The sequence below is a fragment of the Alligator mississippiensis genome, chromosome 6 (assembly GCF_030867095.1).
Source record: "Alligator mississippiensis isolate rAllMis1 chromosome 6, rAllMis1, whole genome shotgun sequence".
Lineage (NCBI taxonomy): Eukaryota > Metazoa > Chordata > Crocodylia > Alligatoridae > Alligator > Alligator mississippiensis.
The window spans coordinates 27,607,658-27,624,946 of NC_081829.1; the positions used below are offsets into that span (position 1 = coordinate 27,607,658).

Consider the following 17,289-nt stretch of genomic DNA (forward strand, 5'->3'; position numbering starts at 1 on the left):
GTTTTATAAATAGGTCACAACAGGACATGGACTATATTAGGGGCCCAACCTTATGGGGCTCCCAGAGGCTTCTCTATAAATTAGCATAGATTAAATTAGTGTAGATTTGGGGGCTGGACTCGATGATCTTCTGAGGTCCCTTCCAGCCCTAATGTCTATAAAGAAAACCGCTCTATCCAATGGGACTCAGTGCTCAGTCTAGAAGATCCCATTAAGCATCTCCATGATGCTTAGTTTCAGCTCTCAATCTGTGGATTTGTGTCTGCAGAGATAACCATATGGAGACAAGAGATAACACAACTGATTACCTACCCATCAGCCCTGTTGTCTCTCTGCAAGTTTGTGTACACACAGTCAAACCCTTACCTCTCTCTAAAAATGCAAAGTTTCAAGATGTTAAATGAATAGAGGATTGTTGGGGGTGGAGTAGATGAGGCTGGAGATAAATGCAGGGAGGGAGGGGCAGTAGAAACAAAAGAGAAACATTTTGAGCAGAATATTCCAAAAGTCTTGAGGGATAATTTTTTGAGTACAGCTTCTCCATTGACTTGAGATCTAGTGAGGGAATGGTAGAAGGAAAAACCTATCATGGCAGCAGGCTTGTCAGGCCATAAAAGAGCCCCTGTTTGGCAATATTTTAATGAAGGGTGTATCAAACAACAAGAATGCACTTTTTGTAGAAAACAGTGTTTAAATTGAGGCTTTCTGGCCAGTGATTTTAAATTGTGTTTTTAAAGCATGATTTAAATGGATTTTATTTAAATCAAATCCACCCTGGTTAGAACAGTATTTTCAGAAACATTTTTAATATGCTGTAGATCACAGTTGTTCGAGGGTCTAGCCAGGACTGTAGTAATCATATGACTTCTCTCATTGACTGATTTTAAATGCCTGTTGAATATAGGTTGATATTTGTATTGAATTATTCTCAGGCCATTGGTGGGGGCTGTTATATGATTATATAAATCTGTACTCTAATTAGATGACTCTGCTTTTTTGAAAAATGTATGAAATGTTCTCAATATGTAGATCAACAGTTTCTTCTCTCAATCAAACTGTTTCTCATGGCTAGGTATTTTGGAGGACATTTAAGTTACCCAGGACATCTCAGTTATCAGAATTTTAGTTTGTTTATTTCTTGATCCCATAGGGATGTGTTTTATTCTGAGTAAAATTAGGTTCCAATTTTCCAGGCGACAATTAGTATAATTTATGCATTAAAAAATTTGTTCCAGGCTATTAATGTTTTTCAGCAGGTTATGTGTTTAATATATTAAGTTGCTTCCCATTTACAAAGGCATGGTTAAGGCTATGTTAAACTTTCTATTGTAAACTTGTGTTTCCAGGTTCTGACAGGAATTATAGTTCCAGAATTCTGACAGCAGAAATCTGTCCTAGCTGAAATGTAGGTCAAGTGAGTCACAGCTTTCAGGACTCATTTTTGATATTTTTTTAAAACTTTAATAAGTGAAAAAGAAATGTGTTTTTATCAAAACAGAATCTTGCAAGCTGTAAGTCTCCCAGGGTTCGGAGTGAGCTGATATTGCCTGTGTGCCATACTGACACATCTCTGCTGGTTCCATTAGCTTGTGCAAAATTTCTTCCTCTTCCTTTTTTTCTTTTTTTAAGGAATTTGTTTCTATCCCATATGATTAAAGAGAGAAACTTCCCAGTGAAAAGAAGTGCAGTTCAGTTAAGATGAATCTGAAGAGAGTTGTCCAGAAATGATGATAACTCTGAGAAATGGGAATTGGCTCTATTTAATCTCAGTAGCTTTATGATGACAATTTAGATTTCATATTAACTCTATCTTTACTGATTATTTTAGGATAAGTGACCAGTTATTCTAGGATTGTGGGATACCTCTTGGATGAAGCTTGGGTAAAATGCTACCGTTTTTTCTCTTAATTCTCTTAATAGTAAGAGAGAAATAGTAACCTAAAAGACCGATTCTTTTTTAACTAAGCTTTTATTCTCTAATGCAGCGATCAGCAACATCTTTGGGCAGAGTGCCAAAAACACCCACAACCTCGACTTATAAGATGTTGGTGGGCCGAGGTAGACAGCAGGGGAGCTGCAAGAGGCCTGATCCTTGTTGTGGCAGCACAGCCCCGACCCTTTCCCTGCTGTCCATCCTGAGGCACAGGTGCCAAGCAAAATGCCTTTGCATGCCACACTTTGGCACCTGTGACAGGGGTTGCCTACCCCTGCTCTAATGGATATTTATTCTAAAATAAAAAACAGGTAGTTAGAAAAATCCAAAGGTCATAAGAGGAAGTATTTGTTGTTCTGTTATAGATTGCCTTTAATTTGTCTCTTAAATTACATCTTATAGTATTTCCAGGTTATTGGTAACTGATTAGAATTGCATAACAAAATTCCTGAAGCTCATCTAGGCTCTAGCATTCTTTCAAAAGATGCCCTTGAACGATTTATGGTTTCCTTTCATCAGACATTGGATTTATGTATGTAAGGTGGTCATTTTGAAGAACAAGATACGTGCATGTAAATGCAGATGAGTGAACAGAAATGAACACAACATAAGTTTCTCTCTCTCTATTGGCTTGTTAGGGTATAGCAGCCTAGGCTTTTCTGCAGATAATGGCTTCAGAGGAAACTACTGCTCTCCATTATTTTGGGATGCAGGCCCATCAGGGCTTTCTCATGGGTAGGTCCAAAAATTCCACCAGGCTAGAAAATCTTAGTGTTCTAATCCATGCTGAAAGAAAATGATTTGAAAATTCACCCAATAGCTGTTCCCAGTTTAATTCCTTCACAAGGAATGAATGAGAAAACTGCTTAGACACTCCAGATATAACAAGTCCATTCCAATTGGGTAACTGATGAGGCATAGATATCCAGGCCATCTTAGATCTCAAGAGTCACTGAACAAGTCAATGAAGAGGAAATTCAGAATGGAGACTTTGCCGGCCATTCTCACTTCAGTCTTTGCAGGAGCTTTTCATTTGTTGAATCTGGTACCATCTTATCCCCATATCCTAGTCATATCCAAGGATTGCCTCTCTGCCTGTTTTTAGATCACTTAGCAATTGTAGCCTCATCTGGAAGGCTTTAAGATCACCAAGAGAACTTACTCCATAACTGCATATAGAGTAATATACACAAAGAGAGAGGTTGCTTTTCCTAAACTAGGAAAGCTTTGATAACATAGGATCATAGAAAGGTAGGGCCAGAAGGGACCTCATGAAGTCATGTAGCTCAAATCAGGGTTATCCCTGACTAAAACATCCCAGCCAAGTGTCTGTGTAACGTCCAACACTCTAAAGTGTTGTGGAATGCATGCATGTTTTCAGTCCAGTTTTAGGTGTCTATCCACATACTGTTAGACTCTCATGCCTGAAGTTATTCTTAATAAGGGTAAGACAAAGTAAAATGACTACTTGGAACGCTGTGTTCTCTTACCTGATGGAAGGCAACAGCCCATCAGACTATGGAATCCTTCTTTCACAGTCACAGCAGCAATCTCTTTGTTCTTGATACAAGAGCGCCATAAAGTGCTGTAGACTCTTACAACCTATCCATTTGAGTCCATCACATCTATTTATTGGTATTTCCTTTACCTGATTATGACCATGGTTTCAAGCATCTCTGAAATCCTCACTTTTAGAAATCCTGTCATCTTTGGTAAGGCAGGGTAGCACGTTGTACTCCAAAACTATTCATTCTTAAAGTTAACTATTCCACACATTAAAGAAGAGTCTTCTTACCTTTTCTTACCTCACTCTCTTAACACCCCTCAAAAATATTATGTGCTGATACCTGGTTAAATTTTTATCGCCAACCAATTGAGGGACAAAATGCATATTTTTTTCTTTTTATTGCAAGTGCTTAAGATAGGGGTGTCAAAGATGGCTCATGAGGGACCATGACCATGGGGAGAGGGGAGTTCAAGAAGAGTGGTTGCTCCTCAAGGGAGCGATCCTCAATGCACAAACTAAGTCTATTCCATCTCAGAGGAAAGGCAGCAAGAGGGCACAGCAGCCCCCCTGGCTCTCCAGGGACCTAGCAGACCTCCTGAGGCTAAAAAGAAAGGCCTACAAAGGATGGAGGATGGGAGTCAGCTCCAAGGAGGATTATTCTGCAGTGGTCTGGTCCTGTAGGGAGCAGACCAGGAAAGCCAAGGCTCCAACTGAACTCCAGCTAGCTTTGAGCATCAAGGACAATAAAAAGTCCTTTTTCAGATATGTGGGGAGCTGGAGGAAAAGCAGGGGCAACGTTGGACCCCTGCTGAACCAGATGGGGCAACTGACAACTGACGCCCAGGAAAAAGCCAACCTATTAAATAGGTACTTTGCGTCGGTCTTTCATCAGTCCCATGGGACGCCCATGCCCGCTACGGGACAGGGAAGTCCGGGTGAGGGTGATCCCCTGCCCTCCATTGATGCTGACTTCGTGAAGGAACATCTTGAGAAGCTGGATACCTTCAAGTCAGCCGACCCTGACAATCTTCACCCCAGGGTACTCAAGGAGCTGGCAAGCATCGTAGCCCAGCCTCTAGCGCGGATCTTTGAAAACTCTTGGCGCTTTGGTGTAGTGCCCGAAGACTGGAAGAAGGCCAATGTGGTGCCTATCTTCAAGAAAGGGAGGAAAGTGGATCCGGCTAACTATAGGCCCATTAGCCTGACTTCTATCCCGGGGAAGATCTTAGAAAAGTTTATCAAATAGGCCATCCTTAATGGACTGACCGACGCCAGCATCTTAAGGGATAGCCAGCATGGGTTTGTTGCGGGTAGGTCTTGCTTGACCAATCTCATTTCCTTCTGGGACCAGGTGACCTATCACCTGGACAATAGAGAAGAGATAGATGTAATATATCTTGACTTCAAAAAAGCCTTTGACCTGGTTTCCCATAATCACCTCTTAGAGAAACTGGCCATATGTCGCCTTGGGTCCTCCACGATCCACTGGCTGGAAAACTGGCTCCGGGGTTGGACCCAGAGGGTAGTAATTGATGGAAGTCACTCATCGTGGTGTCCTGTGACCAGTGGGGTCCCCCAAGGCTCTGTCCTTGGACCCATACTGTTCAACATCTTCATTAATGATGTGGACACTGGAGTCAGAAGCGGACTGGCCAAGTTTGCTGATGACACCAAACTTTGGGGAAAAGCATCCACACCAGAAGACAGGCGGGTGATCCAGGCTGACCAGGACAGGCTCAGCAAGTGGGCGGACGAGAATCTGATGGTGTTCAACGCCGATAAATGCAAGGTTCTCCACCTTGGGAAGAAAAACCCGCAGCATCCTTATAGGCTCAGCACTGCTATGTTGGCTAGCACTATGGAAGAAAGAGACTTGGGGGTCATCATTGACCACAAGATGAACATGAGCCTGCAGTGCGATGCTGCGGCTAGTAAAGCGACCAAAACGCTGGCTTGCATCCGTAGATGCTTCTCAAGCAAATCCCGGGACGTCATTCTCCCCTTGTACTCGGCCTTAGTGAGGCCGCAGCTGGAGTACTGCGTCCAGTTTTGGGCTCCACAATTCAAAAATGATGTGGAGAAGCTTGAGAGAGTCCAGAGAAGAGCCACGTGCGTGATCAGAGCTCAGGGAGGCAGACCCTACGATGACAGGCTGAGAGCCCTGGGGCTCTTTAGCCTGGAAAAGCGCAGGCTCAGGGGTGATCTGATGGCCACCTATAAGTTTATCAGGGGTGGCCACCAGTATCTGGGGGAACGTTTGTTCACCAGAGCGCCCCAAGGGATGATGACTAGGTCACATGGTCATAAACTACTACAAGACCGTTTCAGGCTGGACATAAGGAAGAATTTCTTTACTGTCCGAGCCCCCAAGGTCTGGAACAGCCTGCCACCGGAGGTGGTTCAAGCGCCTACATTGAACACCTTCAAGAGCAAACTGGATGCTTATCTTGCTGGGATCCTATGAACCCGGCTAACTTCCTGCCCTTTGCGCAGGGGGCTGGACTTGATGATCTTCTGAGGTCCCTTCCAGCCCTAATGTCTATGAAATCTATGAGCTGAATCTGACCTGTGGAGGCCTGGTAGCCAGTTTCCACTACTAACCCTAGGTTTCGTACCAGATCAACCCTGCCTACAGGGTCCAAGATGCTTGCCACACGGGGGCCCGTTTGAGCTGGTCCAGGACTATGCAACACATGATGACACCCACTCTGGCCAGTCAAGGATGCAAGTTGCCTGCAATGTGGGCCCCAGAGCAAGTGCAGTGTGCAGCACAGTCTCAGACTGGCCAGTGTGGATGCTGGATCCAGCATGCCAGATCTAGCAGCTGCTCTGGTTAGTTCAAAACTACACTGAACATTGCACCCATCCAGCATCTGCATTGCACTAGGTGCCTACCCCATACTGACTGGAGCAGGCTCCATGTACAGCTCAAGTGCTGGACCAGCCAGAGCAAGCGCCATATGTTCTGGATCCAGCATGATGGAGGTGGGGAGTCCATGGGTCTAATCCAGCCTTCAGGGCCAGCTCCTCACTGTTCATCTGGCCTGTGGACCAGTCCTGCACCACTCCTCCAGGCAGTGGAGCCAAATGAGTTTGCCACTCCTAGCTTAAGCAATTAAATTCTCTTATGGTAGATAAACCAAGTGCCATATCACCGCAATATTAGGGGAAACACTGACTATGCAATGAACCAATTCCAGAAGCAATCAAAGCCCACTGTACATATTCCACAATAGCATCTTGGGGCAGAAAGGGCATCATTCAGCACAGAGATTTACAAACCTCTGCCTAGGCATCCCTCAACACATTAGAACGTTTATAAAACCCTATGGCATTTAAACTTTGTTTCTCTTCAGAAACATCCTTTGACAAAATAATGCTCTGAAATAAATCAAATTTTTGTGGAGTGGGGTTTTTTTTCTTGTTTCTCGTCTGTTTTTCTTTTCTTGTGACAGACTTTTTTCCCCTTATTACTTGCCACTTGTCATTTGATTTACTTTTTGGGACTTCAGAATAAGCATTCTCTCATATCTGAAATGGATGAATCCATCTGAATGAGTATGTAAGTGTAAGTGAATTAAGCCTAGCACCAGATTAAAAGTGAAGTTTAGTGCTTAGTGTAATTTCTTTAAATGGAGTCTTTGACAGCTAGTCATTTCTATTCTGAGATGTGTGGAGTAGAATTTTCCTAATAATGCACAGTAATTTTTCCTGCCTCATAGAGAGCTTTACTGACTTTTTTCTTTCTATGTTGAATAATATAAAGTATTGTAGTGTTGTGGATGCTGATACAGCAAGGGACCCTGAATTTGCCTGGATGAATTGTTTCTTTCAAGAACCCAGAGGAGGGATGTGGCTAGGAGTGCTAAAAATAGTTTTCTGGTTATTCATTTTGTGAATATGTAATTCTCAGCCCAGCAGATTTTAGTTGCCACTGCAAATCCCCATAAAGAGGGAAAGGGAACTCTTTTTCCTTACCTAGGGTAGACTTTGTGTAGCATTGGCGTGGCTTGTCATTTGTAATGCACAGCATCCACTAATGGCTGACTTACATAGAAGTTACTGTGCTTTGTTTTCCAGGTATTGCCAGGGTTCCTCATCTCACATCACAGATTATATCACTTATTAGAGTCTTTTTAGTTTTTCATTTTGGAGTTATCCATTATTAAGACTAGATAGACGATGACACCAGGGCTGCCTGTTTAACAGGGACGTGTTGTACTTATTTCAGATGCTTCAGGATAAATACACGAGCTACCAAGATCAGTGTTTTTTATTTACCTGCACCTTAGATCAATTATTTGGCATCTGTTTGGTAAGTTTAATTTAATAGATGTAATTTAAATCACAGAACCAATTACCTTGTGTATGCTGTAAGTAAGATAAACTTTGCATTAAATGTGCACTAGACATTATGGCTCATACTGCAAGTTTATATTATGTTTTTTGGTACTATAAGGTGGGTTTTAGATGCACAGTTCATTTCTATGCTGCAAAATTTTAGGGAAAAAAAACCCATTGGTGCTCTCTCCATGCAAGATAAACTTGAATCAGCCCTAATACCATTATAAAAGTGGACAAAGGGATAGTAAGAGATTCTGGGAATATATCACGTATCAGTCACCGGAAGGATTTTACTGTCAAGAGTATCTGTTTCCTGGCTTTTTCTTTCCCTCGTTATGACCACTTTTTCAAGCATCTTAAAAATCCTTATTTTTAGAAGATCCTGTCTTCTAAGACATGAGGAGGAATGTCTTGCATTCAAAAGCTTATCTAACTCTATCCCAATTACATGGTTGGTTCAATAAAAGATATCACCCTGAGGAATCCTTGCCCCTGTCTTCTTCTATAAGACAAGGTTACAGGTTGTGCTTCAAATGTATTTGTTGTCAAGGCTAACTGTTCTGCACATTACAGGGAAGTCGTCTTTCCTTTCTCTCTTAAGACCCCCCCCCCCAAGTTACATTGGAGAAATTGTAAAGTTATTTGCAGTTGCATAATAACAACTAGCTCTTGATAGTGGTTTTCCATGGTCTATCTCAAAACGCTTTACACAAGAAGTTTGTATCATTACAGCTGTTTTTTACAGATTGATAAATTGAGGCACAGAGAAGGAAGAATATGTCCAAAGTTATTAAACAGTTTGATATAGACTCAGGAATAGAAACTAGGTGATGGGCATCCATAGTTGCTGAAATACCCACACTATGAAGTTAGTAGAATGCCAACAATAACAAAAGTAGTGTGCCAGTATCTTTGCAGATTATTTTGGCATTGTCTGATGATTTAAAAAACTTACACAGCTTTAAACTCCCCATATGGGATGCTTCAAATCACTAAACAATTGTTTTTTTTATTATCACTTTTTGCACTGCTTCAAGTTCATGCTGTTTCTGACAAGCAGTGACATCTAGTACAATTCAATACAAAGCTCTTAGTTTTTACAGCAAAAGTGAGCTGGGATATTGCTTACAATTCTTAACACTGAGCTGAAATAATTTGTTTTAAATGTACTTGGTATGAAGAGTGGTCCTGATTTAGTATCTACTGGGCCCATCTACATGTCCATTTAATTTAGTACCTGTATAATTATGTACTAAATAAATACATAGTAACCAGGGTAACCAGGCAAACACTTTTTTAGTGACACTACTGCGCAGTAGCCTAATAATACTGCACAGTAGCATATCAGCTGTACTGTGATGTGCTACTGTGCAGTATTATTAGGTTACTGTGCAGTTAGCATCTCATGTAGATGCACCCCCAATACATACTGAAGTACAACTGCTGATTCTTAGCTTTCAATATATAGTGCCCAAATACCACCATTCTTTAAATGTGAAACGTGGTGTTTTCTGTGCATACAGTAGCATAGCTTTTTAGGAAATGCTTTCTGGACAATAAATACTGCATCCTGAATGGGTTTAATGATGTAAGCTCCATCAGTGTAAGATGACAGTTGCTGTTTAAAAATGAAAGGCTATGCTGGACCAAGTTTCTGGCGGCTCCATAGGTACAGGCAGACTTCACATTTGGTGCGGGTGATGTTCCTCATAATGTACCGATACACTTTTTATTATAAATCTTTTTAATGACATGTTAGATATCAATGGAATATGCAGTAGCACTTAAGTTAGTGATCATCTTGGGTGTAACGACATACCCGTCTTTCTGTATTATTGGTAATTGCAGGCAGAAGCAAGATTGGAGTCAATGTACATATATTTTTTCCAAATCGGGAGATACACACTTGATAAGTCTTGCAGCAGAAGGAAAACAGACTAAGATACTAATTTTGTATACACCAAAGGTTGCAGAAAAGCAAGAAAACTGTTTCATAAGAATGACTTTGCTTTATGAAGGAAGATGTTAACTAGCTGTCTTTACTATATAGCCAAATCCATTATGATTAACAATGTGTGTGTTGGGTGTCAAGGCATGGATCAGTAAGATAGTAAGAAAGTGCTGCTTTTGTTGTTACGTGTGTTTTCAGAGAGTTTGAAAAAAATTTTAATAGAATTTTGACTCACTTCTGAGATTTAAAGCGTCAGGACATGTAAGAGAGGTATCTATAGGAGAAAAAATCAGATATGTTGATGGAGTCCAGTTATGTCACTGAGCAAGGTTTTAAGCATGGTTACCTACTGTTTGTAGCTGTGCAGTTGGATAGTATTTGTGAGAGTGCAACTAGAGTACTTAATCAGAGAAAGGTAGACATTATTAATTTATAATATCTTTTCTGTGCCCTCTAAGTAGTTTTTAATTACAAGAATAGCTACCAGATTTTTTTCATTATTTTCAAGCAGATTCTTTCTCTTTTGTAATTTAGAGCCTTTTCAAGTGGAAGAGGGTGGTTAAGTCTTGCACAGTGTATAGTGGGGGAGAGATTTTTGGCTAGAAATATTTTATTATACATCAACATGTTCTAATTGCTGCTATAGAAGATATAAAAATGGAGCTAACTGAATGTTCATAGATTTGGTTTAATGGAAATACTATTTTTAAAAACACTTCTCACAAATTCAGGTGAATTCAAGAGTTAGTCTGTTATTTCAGTCAAGGTGACTCTTTACTGCTGTCAGTGGGCCATTACAGAGAAAACTTATTTGATTTCTGTTACCCATATCAGTTCCATCTTAAGTTCTTAGTGTAAGCTTCTGACTTGCAGTATTTATAAAAAAAACAAAACAAAAACGGTGGTTCCCAATTGATAATGCTTCCATACTGTTGTGATTGGGACCAAGTGAATGCTTTGACTTACTGGATACTGCTTTGGTCTCCTTAAAGCATGGGCTTTTTTAGCCTATCAAGTATCACACTTTTGTACTTTGTTTTGTCTTTGAATTTAAAAAATAGGGGGCAGGAGTTGTTGAAAATTCTAAGTGACAGTGTGTATGTTTGGAGTTGCTGACCTGAAACTTAACTTTTTGCAAACATGATTAAAGTCATTTTTAATGCAGGTTTGGAAAGCAGATTCCTCCTCTTGTATATGAAGTTTGGACAAAGGAGAGGTGTGGGGAAGCCTCACAAAATAGTTGTAAGGAAAGAAAGCTAGACTTATACATTCTTAAAACATAATGTTTTATTTTGATTTTATAGACAGCATTTGGTCACTTTGACATTTCTGTTGCACATTATCTCTCCTAAAAGGATACTGTTTTCTCTTCTCTCTAGGTTATTTACTCTCTAGAAGGGAAGGACAAGCAGGATCCCCTGAAAAACCACTGTCTGATCTGGGTCGTCTCTCCTACTTGGCCTACTGGAAAAGTGTCATATTAGAATACCTTAATTGCCACCATGAAAAACAAATCAGCATCAAAGGAATGAGTCGAGCTACTGGAATGTGTCCGCATGATATTGCCACCACCCTTCAGCAGCACAGTATGATAGACAAGAGAGAAGATAGGTCAGTAAAGCTTTTGGCCCTTGAAAACTACTTGAGAACAAAAAAAAGATAATATATATATTAAAAAAGGATATTATATAATACTTGATTGAAGTACATTTTTTGATATGGAAAAAACCTAACATCTTCAGTGTAGTTTTTATTTATAGTGGGGAACAATGCTACTTTATGCTCATATCTTTACACCTTTAAGTTGTCTTAGAAGGACACCGTCAAATTAAACTAGTCAACTCTATTTTTTATTTTTTAAATAACAGTGGTTTAATATGATACAATAAATCTACTGGGATCCTTCTTCCTAGTTGTATTGCTTTCTTGGTTTTTTGGGGTTTGCCTTTATAAAAAGTTGTTACACTCACTCACTGTAGACTGAGACCGTGAATGCTTTCAAGAGATTTTTAATGGAAGTTGGAAAGTTATTGAGGGATCATCCTTATGAACATTCCAGTTTGGGTGTGGACATGCCTTAAGTATTTGAGTCTAGAGCTTGTTTTTGCTCCTTAATGCATTCATCCTGCCTCTCTGTGCTGATGATTTAAGGAGCAGTTTGTGATACCTTGTCCGTCGTTCCTCTCAATTTCACTGTTTTAAGATGGAGCTTCTGCAACCTAGTCCCGATCATATTTTTGGCCTACAGTCACTCTCAGAAGCCACTTCTTCAGATTTTCTTGTCTTTGGACTTTCTTGAATTGATTAACCTTGTGCAGCCTGTGACCAGTCCAGCCCAACAAGCTGCACACGCTGGCCCCTCTTTGGGGTTTCACTGCATTCAGTGCATGGGCTGGACCCAGTGCCACAGGCACTGTACACAGCATAGAGAGTTCAGGGCATGGGCTGCATGTGGTGTCTACACCAAGCCAGTCCTGCATATCAACTTTGGGGCCAGTTCCACATGCAGAGCAAGCCCCTTGCTGCCTGCTGGTGTCCCTTACAGAGCAAGCCCTGAGGCAGAGCCAGCATGTGCTGCATGTAGCACATGGAGTCAGACCAGCTGTGTGCACTGCATATGCCACAGGAGTCTGGTACGGAGTGTGCACTGCATGCTAGCCCTGAGCACTGAATCCAGTGTGGCCTATTTTTGACCAGCCCCAGAGCCAGCGCTTGCTTAAGAGTCATCTGCTGCAGGCTCCACAAGCAGTACACACCCTGGATTACGCCCTGTGCTGCATGAGGCGCTGGGTCCAGCCCACATGCCAGACCAGCTCTGCATGATTCATGCAACCCGTGAGGTAGGTACAAGACCCATGGGCCAGATCATAATGTTTCATGGTTCAGATCTGGCCTGTGAGCCATATGTTTGATACCCCTGCGCTAGGGCACACTGTCTCCTTATAGTTGTCCTGAGGTGCTTATGATCCCAGTTTACCCCTTCATTTCATCACTTTTCTTATAGATATAATCAGAAAAACCAAAAGGGCTGCGGCGAATGTATAAGTTGTTCCTCTGGTGTTTTTGTAAAACCTTCTTCTAGGTCATTGACATCATCTGCTTCTCAATCTAAAGTTTTAGAATTCATAACTAGGTGAAAGGAGATGGATTTGGCAATTCCTTGCACTCTAACAGATCTTCTGCCCTAATATTTGTTTTCCAATGTTCTCCACTTCTGAAATGTTACAATGCCCTTCTTTGCCAGCAGGAAGGAGAGCCACTTTACATTTACTATTCCTTTCACTTCGTTTCTTATATAAAAATACCTGTATTCATAACTGGGTTTCTTGCACAATCAGTTCCTACTTCCAGGCAGGAGACTCTAGTTGCTAACTTGTCCAATTTTAGTATCACGGTATTACATGGATTCAATTTATTCTTCAGTTTTCTATCAAAACTGGAGGCAGTTCTGGCAAGGAGGAGCCACTTATACAGAGGGGGATCCATACTCAGCCCTTTTTTTGTGGGCTTGAAAAAATCAGTTGTAAAAGCTTTCTCTTTTCCTCTTCCCCATATAATATTGGTCCTTTGTCTTGTAAATTGTTGTATGTTTTGGGGGGTTGGGGAGGAATAGATGAGGTGAGCAGCTGTGTGTTAAATCTCCTACGTGTATTTAAGGTACATTAGCCTGCATATGCAGTTGGCTATATTCTCATTTACTTATTTGTACCAAAGTCATTCCTCAAAAGATGCAACTTTTTAAAAAGATCATTTTAGCTTTATTTTGATCCTTTTTCTGAAAATGAAAATATTTATTGAATTGTAGATTTGTGATCATTAGAAGGGAAAAATTGATCTTGAATCATATGGAGAAACTAAAAGCTAATCCACGTGTCAATGAAGTAGATCCTGAAAGTTTGAGATGGACTCCCCTGTTAGTTTCTAATGCTGCAGTTTCTGAAGAAGAGAGAGAAGCTGAAAAAGAGGTAATAATAGCAGATATTTTTTTAAATCCTTGATTTTCAGGAATAATCTATCTTAAACAATACATTGTTAACATAGTCTAACACAATTAAGGAGCAGTAATTTACTGAGATTCAAAAAATTTGGCAGTTGCACAGTAAGACCTGATAAGTTTTAGCAAATTAATGTGAAAAACTTAAAACATGTCTCACTTGTCATGAAGCTGTATTTATCACTCTTAAAGTAGTCTGAGAGCATGTAATCAGATCAAATTTGGTGCAGAGCTCAAAGGCTGCAATGTCAATCGATTCTTTGTGTTTATGAACTTGCTCAAAGTGATCCATGTCAGTGGGCATGTAATGTAGTGCTAAAGGACTTAAATCAATTCGCTGCATCATTAATAGTGCTAAATATCCCATGAAATGCAATCTTCTTTGGTTTGTTATCCTAACTGTTGTAAAGGAGCTACTAGATGATTCAGCTGAAATGTTGTTGCTTGGTTAGCCAGCAGTGCTAATAAGGGTTGACTTACTGTAACTCTTTAGCTGAACTTAAAGGATATGGCCAAATAAATACTGTTTCAGTGACCCATTACTTTAACCCTCAACCCTTCAGGCTGAGCGTCTGATGGAGCAAGCTAGCTGCTGGGAAAAGGAAGAGCAAGAAATATTCTCCACAAGAGCTAATAATAGGCAATCACCTGCAAAAGTGCAATCTAAAAATAAATATTTGCGATCTCCAGAGAGTGTGGCAGTGGTGGGGGATCGAGGGCAATCCACAGAGCAATGTAAAGAAAGCAGCGAAGATGATGAAGGGGAGGAAAATCATCCAAGTTCACCTCCCCGACTGACAAAACCACAATCACTAGCCATGAAAAGAAAGGTATGTTATTTTAGCTGTTATGTTTAAAGCTGGTCAGGGCTCCTTACAGATCAAATCATTGTCACCAATATAAAGTTAAAAAAATTGAAGTGTTAAATGTTCACAAGCATCTAGTTGGTTTTTATCTAAATTTTGCTTGGGGCACTGGGTCCCTACCACACTTCCAAATTGTTTTCCCTTTTTTCTGGTGGTGTTGGCTTTTTGTGTTTTCCATATTGTTAGGAAAAAACAGATGGCACTAAACGGTAGACGTTGGCTTTATTTTTAAACTAATGACTGCCCTCTGCTGCTTGACTTCAGTATTGTTTCACTAGCTTAACTGGTTTGTCAGTTCTTACTTGTTTTGGTTTTTTTCCTTTAAGAGGAATCAAAGTATTATGGGTTTTCTCCTGTTATAAGATTGAAGGGGGAGAAGGCCTTGAACAAGATATGTTTAAGGAGTTAATGTATTTAAGAAAAAAAAAGGGATGTTTTGGTTTTTTTGGAGTTTTTTTTTTTTTTTCAAGTTATGACATTGCTTAGTTTTTAACACAGTTGCATGTCACTGAACTAGGGTGTTAATAGATTTTCAGTGAATTAAAAGGATCAGGTTCAGTGTTTAAATTAAGAACCCCAAAATGCTAAACTACTTGTTTTGATTGATAAATATATTAGTCTACCAGAAACTCACTTCACAAAAGTTCAGTCATTCTGTATGTACTTGGCCAACTAGCTCCTTCCTTATTCTTACTATAGTTCATTACATTTTCGGAATTATTTTTCAGAGACCTTTCATATTGAAAAAGAAAAGGGGCCGCAAACGCAGAAGGATTAATAGCAGTGTTACAACAGAAACAATTTCTGAAACCACAGAGGTGTTGAATGAGCCATTTGATAACTCTGATGAAGAGCGGCCTATGCCACAGCTGGAACCTACTTGTGAGATAGATGGAGAAGATGATGAGTTAAAACCTGTCATTAGAAAAGTGTTCCAGTACCATCCTGGTAGGCAGAAACAGGATGAAGAGGAAGAGCAAGACAAGGAGGACAAAGAGAGCCATGATTGTAACAATGCTGATCAGTGTAAAAGTACGTAGAAAACCGTTTTGCATGTAGGTTTAAACGAACATGTCACTTTGCCCCTCAGGACAATCTTTTCTCTTTTAGTAATAACCTTTGCAGGCTTGTGACTAGTTTTACAGAGCTTCTGAAATGTTTATATTTCAAGATCAAATTAACATGGATTTTTAGTAGCATTCCATCCCTCTGAGATAGTGTTCGTGCTGTTAGTCCCACCTGATCTATTCGCATTATACCACAATTTGAAGCATGTGTCTTTCCATCGCTAGCCACATCCTCGTGTCCTCCCCCACACCTCCCACCACAAATGTAACACTTTTTTTCCTTGCTGTCCCTATGACTCCCTCTACACATTATACACATCATGCAATTAACTGGTTAATTGTGCAGTTACCTTGAGACCAGCTACACAAGCAAAGTAGCTATCACACCATAAAAAGCTCCAACCAGCTATAAAGTTAGACCTTAAAACTGTGTACTATCTTTATAGCTGGTTGCCATCGAGCTTTAATTTGCACATGTAGCAGGGTCTTCCCTTCAGTTGGGAGCCTGGCGGCTGACAGGGCTCCCAGCCACAGGGTTATGACCCCTGAGTCCTGGGGATCATGGCTGCCATGATTCCCAAAGGCTTGGGGGTTCATGAAACCCCTGGGCCCACACAGGGCTCTGAGTCCTAACTGCACCTCACCTGCAGCTGGGACTGAGAGTCCTGCAGCTCATGGGGCTCTGGATCCCAGCTGCATCTCACATGAGCTGCTGCGTCTCAGGTTCCAGGCTGAATGTAGCCCCCGCAACTGGGAGTCCCTCAGCTCAGGGGCTTCCAGCTGTGGGTGCCTGCTTCTTTTAGATGCAGATGAAGTCCAGGATCGGGCTCCCCCTACACCGGCAATAAGGCACAATTGGTTCTAATGTGGGATCCATACAATCACACCTCCTGCCATGACATGCCATGGCATGCATTAGATCCTATCGCACCTTTACCTGCATGTGGAGAAGGGGCTTATCTTATTCTTCTTATTCAGTAGATTAATCCCTATTTAAGACAAAACTATCAGGTTTTATTTCAGTTTGGGACATTTCAGTCCTGGTCATTGCAGGGACATGGGGAAGTAGAGTGAGGCATGGCACACAAGGCTCATCCCCTTCCTGTCAGGGAAATACTGGTGGCTTCTTGCTCTCTCTGTTCTCTTTCCTGTATTCTTTGCCAACAAAGAGAAGATCTGTAATTCATACAGCTCTTCTATTTTTATTCTGCATTTTATTAATGCATTATAAGAGCTGTTGAAATTTGCCTTGTGCCCTAGGAACGGTATGTCCTCTTCACTTGGGCTTGTTAGTTCTGAATTTCTATATTAATAATCTTGGAGACCACATTTACTTCCTTGACAAGCACTCAGAAACTGCCCTTCCCATCTTTCAAAATAACTGAGGATTGTTCAAGCATGGGAACTGGTGCCAACTTCCTAGGCTCTTAGATTGATTTATACCAAGATGTTTTGGCTCTAAGGATGCTGCATTTCCCTAAAATCTTCAGAACCATTTATTTAACGTACTTTTTCAAAGCTGCTCATCCAGCTCAGTTTCAAGAACATTTCCTGGTGGGAAAGCTTAGATATGTTTAGTGAATCCACTAATGAGCAGTTCTGGGAGATTCCTTACTCTCTGAACTCT

At 40.8% G+C, this 17,289-nt stretch overlaps 1 protein-coding gene across 6 annotated transcripts in view; it reads left to right on the top strand.

Annotated features, from left to right (window-relative positions):
• Window positions 1-17,289, top strand: part of KAT6B (lysine acetyltransferase 6B) — a 231,578-nt gene that overhangs the window by 208,944 nt on the left and 5,345 nt on the right. For all 6 annotated transcript variants that reach the window (XM_014601453.3, XM_019497179.2, XM_059729742.1 and 3 more), the window contains 4 exons: window positions 11,115-11,346; window positions 13,541-13,700; window positions 14,293-14,559; window positions 15,324-15,627. In XM_014601453.3, the coding sequence (XP_014456939.1) occupies window positions 11,115-11,346; window positions 13,541-13,700; window positions 14,293-14,559; window positions 15,324-15,627 (963 nt within the window). The remainder of the gene's footprint in view (window positions 1-11,114; window positions 11,347-13,540; window positions 13,701-14,292; window positions 14,560-15,323; window positions 15,628-17,289) is intronic.